This window comes from Triticum urartu, chromosome 1A, assembly GCF_056163025.1.
Source record: "Triticum urartu cultivar PI428250 chromosome 1A, HENAU_Tu73, whole genome shotgun sequence".
In the NCBI taxonomy this organism is placed as follows: domain Eukaryota; kingdom Viridiplantae; phylum Streptophyta; class Magnoliopsida; order Poales; family Poaceae; genus Triticum; species Triticum urartu.
In genome coordinates this window covers 247,106,836-247,117,840 of record NC_141873.1, presented here as the reverse complement: position 1 = coordinate 247,117,840, position 11,005 = coordinate 247,106,836, and the positions used below count along the sequence as shown (strand labels likewise).

Below are 11,005 nucleotides of genomic sequence, written 5' to 3'. Positions count from 1 at the left end.
GATGTTTGTTGGTGGAGGGGGAGTATAAACTTTACCATTCTGGTTGGGAACCGCCTATAATGTGTGTAGCATGGAAGATATCGCCATCTCTCGGTTGTTATGTTGACAATGAAAGTATACAGCTCAAAATGTTATTCACCTCTATTTTAAAACTGAGCTCTGGCACCTCTACAAATCCCTACTTCCCTCTGTGAAGGGCCTATCTATTTACTTTTATGTTGAGTCATCACCCTCTTATTAAAAAGCACTAGCTGGAGAGCACAGCTGTCATTTGCATTCATTGCTGTTAGTTTACATTGGATGTGACTATGATTGGATCTCTTTTACCATGAATTATAATGTCTAGTCAGTCCTTGATCTTTAAAGGTGCTCTGCATTTATGTTTTGCGGTCTCAGAAAGGGCTAGCGAGATACCATCTTGTTATATCATATTATGATTGTTTTGAGAAGGTGTTGTCATCCAAGATTTATTATTATGGCTTGCTAGTTGATTATGTTATTGATATGAGTAATCATGAGACCTGAGAATTATTGCAAATGTGATTAGTTATAATCTTTGCTGAAAACTTGAATGCTAGCTTGACATATTTACAACAACAAGAGCAAACAGAGTTTGTAAAAGTTTTTCTTTATTTCTTTCAGTTTGTCAACTGAATTACTTGAGGACAAGCAATGGTTTAAGCTTGGGGGAGTTGATACGTCTCCGTCGTATCTACTTTTACAAACACTTTTGCCCTTGTTTTGGACTCTAACTTGTATGATTTGAATGGAACTAACCCGAACTGACGCTGTTTTCAGCAGAATTACCATAATTTTGTTTTATGTGCAGAAAACAAAAGTTCTCGGAATGACCTGAAACTCCACGGAATATCTTACAATAAATAATAAAAAATCATCGCCAAAGATGAAGACCAGGGGGCCCACACCCTTCTCACGAGGGTGGGGGGCGCGCCCCCTACCTCGTGGGCCCCCTGGAGACCCCCCGACTCCAACTCCAACTCCATATAACTGCTTTTGGGGAGAAAAAAAATAAGAGAGAAGAAATCATCGCGTTTTACGATACGGAGCCGCCGCCAAGCCCTAAAACCTCTCGGGAGGGCTGATCTGGAGTCCGTTCGGGGCTCCGGAAAGGGGATTCGTCGCCGTCATCATCATCAACCATCCTCCATCACCAATTTCATGATGTTCACCGCCGTGCGTGAGTAATTCCATCGTAGGCTTGCTGGACGGTGATGGGTTGGATGAGATTCACCATGTAATCGAGTTAGTTTTGTTAGGGTTTGATCCCTAGTATCCACTATGTTCTGAGATTGATGTTGCTATGACTTTGCTATGCTTAATGCTTGTCACTAGGGCCCGAGTGCCATGATTTCAGATCTGAACCTATTATGTTTTCATCAATATATGAGAGTTCTAGATCCTATCTTGCAAGTCTATAGTCACCTATTATGTGTTATGATCCGTTAACCCCGAAGTGACAATAATCGGGATACTTACCGGTGATGACCGTAGTTTGAGGAGTTCATGTATTCACTGTGTGCTAATGCTTTGTTCCGGTTCTCTATTAAAAGGATGCCTTAATATCCCTTAGTTTCCATTAGGACCCCGCTACCACGGGAGGGTAGGACAAAAGATGCCATGCAAGTTCTTTTCCATAAGCACGTATGACTATATTCGGAATACATGCCTACATTACATTGACGAATTGGAGCTAGTTCCGTGTCACCCTATGTTATGACTGTTACATGATGAACCGCATCCGGCATAATTATCCATCATTGATCCGATGCCTACGAGCTTTCCATATACTGGTTTACGCTTATTTACTTTCCCGTTGCTATTGTTACAATCACTAAAAAACACCAAAAACATTACTTTGCTTTCATTACTCTTTTGTTACTATTACCATCACTATCATGTTACTTTGCTACTAAAAACTTTGCTGCAGATACTAAGTTTCCAGGTGTGGTTGAATTGACAACTCAGCTGCTAATACTTGAGAATATTCTTTGGCTCCCCTTGTGTCGAATCAATAAATTTGGGTTGAATACTCTACCCTCGAAAGCTGTTGCGATCCCCTATACTTGTGGGTTATCAGAGACTCAAATTGTGTAATGCATCACAAGAAATATGTAGATCATTGTTATTCATGGAATGCATATGGTGCAAGCAATTATGAGAATCATGCAATGTATGGAATGCATCAAAATCTCCTAATATGTATGAGGAAACTATGGGGGTCTCCTCGTGATCATTAGTGGAAACATCACATGGAGAATATTGACAACATCCAAAAAAATTCATAGTTGGAACATTGTGATCATGGCATGGCATAGTAGATGAATTGCGCAAATCATGTAAAGGAAGCATGGCAATATCATCAGATGAAAAACAAAAGCCATTGACCATCATCCCGTCATCTGTGCCATAAGTGCAAATAGGATTTATGTTAATGGGGCATGCATAGCTACTATGTTGAGATTGAAATGATGCAATATGGGATATCTCACTCGTAGCATATGACAAGGTTAATGGATTGTCAAACATGACGTGACCAAAAGATTTTTCACATGATATCCTATGGAGCATAACATCACAACTAGGCAAATCAACATGCTCATCGTCATATTTATCATAAATAGGTAAGTCATGACATGAAGAAGTTGCACTAGCATGAAGCATGGGTATAGGTGTGTCAACATCATGCAAGCAATCATTCGTAAAATAGTACACTAGTGGGACAGGAGAAGCACCATCACCTATGTTACCTTTGGAGCATCGCTCATGTGTTGTAGGTGAGGTGTCGAAGACCAAGTCGTGGTCATCTTCATCCTGATGGAACCATGTGGGGGGTGCATCTTCTTCCACCATGGCCATCGTTGTCTCCATTGGAGATATGGACTCGTCGAGGATAGGCATGTCGTCATGTAGGAGACCTAGCACCAAAGAAGAAAACACACTCGGAGTAGAGGTTAAGTCGTTAGAAATCATAGTGGCCTCACGTGCCATGTCAACTACCTCACTTACTAAGTGTTGTGGCTCTCTCACTCCCGGTAAGATGCTCTCACTCGCATGGTTGATGGAGTCACTCAAATGGCTCTCAACCTCACATAGGGTGTGTGGCATGCTCTCATGTGTGGGGCTAGTGGTGGTCACACTCACCCTCTCATAGGAAATGCTCTCAATGTCACGTATGATGGAGTCACTCATCTCACTCATGTGGTTGTGGCTCTCCTCACATGGCAATTGGGGCATCTCATCATATGTGGGTGTCAGAGAGATGTAGGTGCAAATGTCTCCATGCTCAATCATGTCGTAGTCATTGTCGTGGATGAAGGCCGAAGATAGCACATCGTCACTCTCCTCTAAGACCAAAGATAAGGTCTCATGTGCAGTCTCGTAGCTTGACTCGGAGTATGAGTCCTGTTGGGGCGTCGTGGTTCATGTTGTTGAAGAGGTTCGTGCTCGTCGCCGTGGTCGAAGGGGATGGCCCTTGCTCGACCTTCTTGACGCCGTCTTGTTGTAGGAGGCCCATATGATGTGGCACCTCGTAGCTCGTCTCCATGACCGAAGGGAATGTCCCAAGCTCGGCCATCTTCATGTCGCCCTCGCTCGTAGGTGGTCGCCTTGTAGTTGAAGATGTCGATGTAGGCGAACTCATGGGAAGTAGGCGAAGACGCCGTACGTCCGAAGGCGAAGATGCCTTGTTAGCACTTGGCGAAGATGCCGAAAGTGGTTGTTGTAGCCGTAGCGTGCTCTTGGTGGTGCTTGTCTCGCGGTCTTCTCTTGTGGTCATGAAGTTTGGACTTCCCGTGAAGTAGGGCTTGTTGGGACTTGTAGGTAGGCGCTTGGTGAGCATCGTCATGATGATGTTGGCGTTGTCGCACTTGAGCTCGTAGTAGATGTCGTTCGTCGTCGTCGTGCACATGTTGCTTGGAGGTGACTTGCCCTTCATGACGAGGTGGATCACGTAGGTGATGGTGGTCGCCATGGAGATGTGGACATGGACGACTTGCACTTGTATCGCTTGGGCGCTCCGAAGATGATCGATTTTCTCGCCGCCGCCTTGAAGATAACAAAGGGGAAGTAGACTTGATCAAGGCCCGAATCTCCTCCATCCTTGCATCTTGCTCCTCCTTTTGTGCGGAAAGCTTGTTGTCAATGTAGTCCCTTTTCCTCGCTTCGAAGTGGCGAATGTCGATGGAGAGGTTCTCAATGCGCTCTCGCAATCTTGATTGTGCGCCTTGCATTTGTCGTTGTAGATCAAATATGGACACTTTGGTGATGTAGTTGTTCACGACATCGTTGTTGTGGAAGACCGGAGATGAAATGCCTTGCCTATCCATCACTCCAAGAGAAAAATGTGAGTGGTAGAAAGAGAAGAACGAATACCAAATGTACCTTGACCGAGGTTGAAAGTGGATCAATGATCACTCCAATGTGGACAAGGAAATAGCACAATTGGTACCAATTCTTGTCGGTTTCTCACACCTACACAAATAAGGCTTATGGTGGAGCTCGGTGAGGATAGCGGCACAAAAATGTAATGCAAAATGTTAGCAAGAGTCAATAATGTTGAAAGAGATTCACAAATTCACAAGTGAAACAAGTAGACCAATAGCAATATGTGGCACACGGAAGCACACACACGAATAGATAAATGGGGTCGTGCAACCAAGGATGAACACAAATTGTGGAATCCATGGAAAACGCTCGTGTTGCACAACTCAAGAGAGACGCTAGCACGATTGCTCAATAGGTGGATACGACACTTGTGCACAACCTATAAGATGCAAAATGTATGAACTTTCTATCCCAAGTATGCTCTGTATGTATGGCTCCCGGTGTTATGATCCAAGATGATCTTATATGCAATGTGGTATGATGCTATGGCACTTGCTTACAAGCTCTTTGCTTTTTATCTTTTGCTTAAAAGCTTTATTCTCTTGTTTTTTTGTATGGCCACTTTGCGGAATGCACAAACCAAGATAGCTATTGTGTATATGCGGGAACAAACTTGAGGCACACGAGATGATATGATACCAATATGATATGGTATGTATGCAATGGAAGGTATAGACCACTAATGTGCACAAGTAACGTTGCCGGCAATAGTCAATTGGCTACTCTCGATAGGCAAGTAACGCAAAATGGGCTAAGGGTTATCAATGCAATGGCACGGGAATATACAACAGAGGGATACCACGATACCAAGATGATATGAAGGTTACCGTCCTTGGCGATGATGAGTGGCGGTGATCTTGATGGAGATACCAAGATGATGAATACTCGTCCCTAAGTAGCCGAAACACCTTAGGAAACAGGAAAACCGCGAACTCAAAATCTCAAATGTCAAATGTCAAAATGGTGGTAGCGGGATGCGGTGGTGGTTGCGGAAGCTCAAAGGGATTGCGGAAATGCAATGATGGGTTGTGGAGTACGCAATGTGGAAATGGAGGGTAAGGTGGTGGACTATACACGGTATCGGAGTTGGAAGCACGGTCCCTAAGTAGCCGAAACACCTTAGGAGACACAACTCCCGACATAAACAAAATTGGGTTAGGTCGGGGTGGCGGGAGTGTGAGGTGGGCAAAACTATGCGGAAGTTATGGTGGTGGTGGTGGTTGATGAAGAAGCAACCGTCCCTAAGTAGCCTAGACACCTTAGGAGACTCAAATCACACCTCAAGCAACCACTAATGTGATGGGGAACAAAATTGGTTAGGTTGCGGAAGTCAGTGGTGGTGTAACGGATGATGTGGTGGAAGCCCTAGGCAAAGATGCCAAAATTGTCAAAATTTGATGGAGTCAAAAGATGTTGGTGGTATTTTTGTGGGAATGGGGATGTCAAGAGCTTTTCAATGAGCTAAAGAACGTCAAAATCGGAGTTCGGATGAATTAGTTATGGCCGAAACAAAGGTGATATCTACAGGTTACGGACGCCCGGACAAGGTCGGATGTCCAGGGGCCGGACGTCCGGGAGGGCTCAGAAGTCCGTAAATTTGGCTCGGGTTAGGGGTTCCGGTCGTCCGGAAAAGGTCGGACGTCCGGTCGTTCCAGGGGCTCTGGACGTCCGTGAAAGGCCGGTCGTCCGGTGGGTCGGGGTCAACGCGGGATTTGAGATCCGGGGAGCGATTTTGGGCGGAATTTGGGGATTTTGAGGTCAAAATTGATGAGATTTCGTGGATGGAAAGTGGGGAAATTGGGGAGATGCTAGATCCACTCGAAACCAAGCAAATCCATGGATCAAAATCAACAAAACTTCGTCAAACCAACAAATCACAAAAAAAAATTGGGGCTATTTTTGGTGGGGACTTTTGAAATTGGAGAAGAACACAACAAAATTAGGCTAGAAAACGAAGATGGGAGGCTCCGAAATCGTGATCAACGTGGCTCATGATACCAAGATGATGTAGGGTAGGAACCCTAGGGGCCGATCTTTCACGAAAGGAGCGGATCCCGCGAAGAACACGAAGAACACGAGGATGGAAACGAGGAGAAAAACATGAGAGGAACACGAGAAACCAACAAATATGATCACACATGCGCTAGATCCATGAACACAAAGGAAGATACATGATCCAAAGTCAACAACAGACGATACAAGAGGTAACCGGTCTTCTCCGTGAGGAGGTCTTGATGTTCTTCTCCGCAAGGAGGTCTTGAATCCAAAGGGATCTTCTCCGAAGAGGCCGCGGTCTCTCTCAAGGAGTAGATCCTAAGTGGATGAGCGTAGCTCTATCTCTAAATATGAGCCAAACCAACGCTAACCCTCAAATGGTGGAGGTGGTGGAGTATATATAGTCTAGGGCCACAAAGGGGTAAGTGAGGGCGAAGGGATACATGGGCTTGGCCCGATACACTGTGCACAGACAGGCATCGGACGTCCGATGGGTACCGGACGTCCGGTGGCTCGCGAGGGTCTGGTCGTCCGGTACTTGTCAGACGTCCGGCGTTTTGGTTCGGGAAAGCCATCGTCGGATTTCCGGACGGGGCCGGTCGTCCGGGCGCTGGAGGATGTCAGACGTCCGGTCAGCGTCGGTCGTCCGACAGCTGTAGGTCTCGCTGGCTGGGACTTGGGCTGGCTGGTGAAGACTCCAGGCGTCGGACGTCCGGTCCAGACCGGTCATCCGGTGGCTGTAGATTTCTGGCAGCTTCTTCTCTTGGTCCTTGTACTTGGCGTCCTCGCTAGCTCGTTCGTTGGATGTGGTGGCTTCGTGGCTTTTCTCTAAGTACCTGATCATGCATAGCACACATGTTGGAGGTAGTAGCCATGTCTCACATGTAGAAAGTGAAAGTTCCGAGAGGAGCGAGTTCATGTTGTGTCCAATGGTGTATAGTCGAGGTCTCATCTTATGTAGCCTTGGGGCTTGGAGAGTAGTCGGAGTGTGCATGGGATGAACGTGGGATGCTCCGCATTAAGCAAGTTGCCTCCTCTCGGAGTGATAATCTGGCGTGAGCACGGTCTAGGGATCCATGGATCACTCCAAATCCTGACATTGGACCCGTCCCCAATTCGCCAAATGTATCCCTGTTTGATAAGCTCAAGGCCATGCAATAGACTTCTTCAGGTATAGGAGATCCCATCCCTCGGTGATGCATCAAGTACATGTGTGTTTGGGAAGTAGCGGGCCTTCAAAATCTATGCACACAGACTACCTGGATATTGTATAAGTCTCCATATCTGACGGGAAAGCATAGCAACATTGAAGCTATTCATATCTCTAAATCCAAGGCCGCTCTAGGCCTTAAACATTGTAAGTTTTTCTCAGCTAATCCAATACATCGCATTATCTTTGTCCTGCTAGCTTCACTAGCAGTTGCCAATGAGGAAGTTAATCTCCTCGTATGAGGTTTTTGTCACCTAGAAGCAGGACATAGTATATGTGGGGATCGCTTGGGAAAAGATATATAGACAGAGAAAAGGAGCTACGGAAACAAAATGTTCCGGGTCGGACTTTCCGTCCATTTTTCGTAAAACCAAGACCCGCAGCGACCGACCCAGTCCTTACCGGGCGCGATCGACTCGGACTGAAACTCCTCCACCTATATATATATACAAGAGACCTGGACTCCCTCACCGTATAAATCCATCTCTCTCCTCGCGACCACCCCGTCGAACCCTAACCCGCACCCTGATCCGCCGCCGCCACCGCCTCCACCACCAGCCCACCGAAGCCTCCCACCGTTCCATTCGCTTCCCTCTCACCGCTTCCTCCTCCTCATAAAGTCTGCCCCGTTCGAAAATCTTTGACTCCAGATCGGGATCCTGCGGCAGTTCTTGGATCGCCAGATCGATCGGATGGCTGCCGCGGCGGTGGACCCGATGGTGCTTGGGCTGGGAACGAGCGGAGGTGCGAGCGGGAGCGGAGTGGTAGGAGGCGGTGTTGGGAGAGCAGGAGGAGGGGGTGCTGTGATGGAAGGGGCGCAGCCGGTGGATCTCGCCAGGCACCCCTCCGGCATCGTCCCGGTCCTCCAGTGAGTCCGAATCCACACAAGATGATGACGATGTGTGTTTACGCCGTGAATGAAACCTAAACGTGGCACCTAATTTGGACGGGGTTCGTAGATCTCGATGGTGTTGGGTTGGGGAATCCCGCGTTTTATCTAAACAGATAGAGGTCGGCCTTCTGCACGCTCTTGATTTAGGGTGTTGCAGTTTCCCATACCTAGCCGGTCTCATTTTCTTGCCCATTGATCTGAAATAATGCGGTGATTGCTGCCCGGAGCCTCTCACCCGTTATTTAGATCTTCTCTTGGGAAGTTTCTTGGGGCAAATGTTTGACATGCTATCTGTAGTTGGGGAATCGTATTTCCAATGGTAATCTTCCTGAAGCAAATACAAGAGGTCAGGTTTGGGAACATGATAGTAGTGGATGAAACATCAGTGTTTGTGCCATGGCGAGTTGCCAGCTTACATAAAAACAAACCTAACCGGCTTTATTTGTTTTTATCGCAATATCTTGTTATTGCTATGACTAAATGGAATAAAATGTTGAGTTTGATTATCTAGGTTACCTCCTGGTATTGGCGTCATAGTAACTAGGTTTCAGACATCGTTTAAATGCAACCAAAATATTGCTGGTAGCTGCTAAGATGAGCTGACAATATTGCCCAGTCTTCACGTTTGGACTACTTGATGTCTTCCTTACCTCAACTTTATTGAGGTCTGATCATGTTTTTGCTTGATGACTCAGGAACATTGTGTCGACTGTTAATCTGGACTGCAGGTTGGATCTGAAACAAATTGCCTTACAGGCCCGTAATGCAGAGTACAACCCAAAGGTGTAATACAGCTGCTGATGCTTGTACCTTCTGCTTCGAAGCTATGGATTGAACTTATGAACTCTTGACTCCATCATTCTGTTTCCTTTGACAGCGTTTTGCAGCGGTTATCATGAGGATAAGGGACCCCAAGACAACAGCTCTTATATTTGCTTCAGGAAAGATGGTATGCACTGGAGCAAAGAGTGAAGAACACTCGAAGCTTGCTGCCAGGAAGGTAAAATTCAATGGTCATATTATTTTTTGGTTAATGCCTAGAAATGTCCATTGATCCTACTCCTGGCATTCGATGAATTGCGATATAACATTTTTTTCTGTTTATTTGTTGGCGCAGTATGCACGAATTGTCCAAAAGCTTGGCTTCCCAGCTACATTCAAGGTAGTGCTTCCTATCACCTAAATCGAGTCACAATATTATGATTTTTGTGATATCTTGACAAGTTGATTGTGCTGATAATCAGGACTTCAAGATCCAGAACATTGTTGCCTCATGTGACGTGAAATTTCCCATTCGTCTCGAGGGCCTTGCTTATTCCCATGGTGCCTTCTCCAGTGTAAGTTGGTTATTTATAAATTCAGTGCCTCGAGCGTGCCCTAAAAGCCATTCGATTTATTATCTCACATAGCGCAATTGCCTGTGCTTTTATTGGCGACCAGACCACTGTTAGCTCTACTTTTCTCTCAGGCCAGATAATTGTGCTAACCTGGTGCTTGCTTGATTTTAACAGTATGAGCCAGAGCTCTTTCCTGGGTTGATTTACCGTATGAAACAGCCAAAGATTGTCCTCCTTGTATTTGTCTCTGGAAAGATTGTTCTCACGGGAGCTAAGGTGCGCGATGAGATATATGCTGCCTTTGAGAACATCTACCCGGTGCTAACTGAGTACAGGAAATCTCAGCAATGGTAAGCATGCTTTATCCCACATTGTGCGTCTCTGGATGGAAAACATTTGTTTTCTGACATGAACTTCTGTTTTTGGTGTCAACAGAGGGGAGGATCCATCAGCCAAAGTGGGAGTTCCCTGCTTCTTCTGTACATAGAAAACTAAAAAGATCTGACTGCGTCTCTTCTCTCTTTTAACTTCTTACTGCCAAGAACTAGGTTTAGAATGCCAAGTACTCCTAGAAAAAGATTGTATTCTTTTCATAACCGGGAGCCGACAAGCAACTGTGGTATGTTAAAAGATCATGTTCATCTGTAAATACATGACTCAATTTTGCTCTAGTTCTCTATTATTGAGACGGTTATGAGTTTGATTGAGTTAAGGACTGAATGATGAGAAAACGTTCTGTTGTTAATTTGTGGCACATTTTTTGAGTTCTCTTTTGTGAACCTATGGGAATGTCTCTACCCTCCACCTAGCTGTACGTTGTTGGCATTTTTGCAGAAAAGTCCTTGCTGTTTATTGAACTTAACCTGCAGTCTGGTTTTAGTTATTCCAGAAAAATGTTTTATTTTTGCAGAAACCCTGTAGTTTGTGGATATTAACCTGCCATCCTATTTTGAGAGAGAAAAACTGTTTGCTGATTTTCAATAAACCCCGTATTCTTTTGCTTAATCAACCTGCGGTTCTATTTTAAGTGAGTTTGAAGACTTAAAATATTTGTATCTTTTAAACCGTAACTCCAAACTTGACAAGCTATATATGAAATTGATTAGAAAAATATGTAGAATTTAAACGCCTTAGAATTTACTATATTCAAATGTGTTGTTATTATGT

At 45.2% G+C, this 11,005-nt stretch overlaps 1 protein-coding gene across 2 annotated transcripts; it reads left to right on the top strand.

Moving 5' to 3' along the window:
- The first annotated feature begins 8,076 nt into the window (after positions 1-8,076).
- Positions 8,077-10,583, top strand: LOC125554235 (TATA-box-binding protein 1). 2 transcript variants are annotated; one of them, XM_048717817.2, is made up of 7 exons: positions 8,078-8,477; positions 9,197-9,284; positions 9,379-9,501; positions 9,619-9,663; positions 9,746-9,838; positions 10,013-10,188; positions 10,274-10,583. In XM_048717817.2, coding segments are annotated over exons 1-7 (702 nt in total). In that variant the 5' UTR covers positions 8,078-8,301; the 3' UTR covers positions 10,275-10,583. The 2 variants fall into 2 exon arrangements, with proteins under 2 accessions (XP_087373954.1, XP_048573774.1); XM_087517828.1 differs by lacking the exon at positions 10,274-10,583 and having other exon boundaries at positions 8,077-8,477; positions 10,013-10,192.
- The last annotated feature ends 422 nt before the right edge of the window (positions 10,584-11,005 follow it).

Bases quoted from the DNA above. Each gene is read 5' to 3' on its own strand.
- LOC125554235 (XM_087517828.1), top strand. From the start codon at position 8,302: ATGGCTGCCGCGGCGGTGGACCCGATGGTGCTTGGGCTGGGAACGAGC. The intron at 9,285-9,378 runs GTGTAATACAGC...TTCCTTTGACAG, and splicing joins ATGCAGAGTACAACCCAAAG to CGTTTTGCAGCGGTTATCAT. The intron at 9,664-9,745 runs GTAGTGCTTCCT...GCTGATAATCAG, and splicing joins GCTTCCCAGCTACATTCAAG to GACTTCAAGATCCAGAACAT.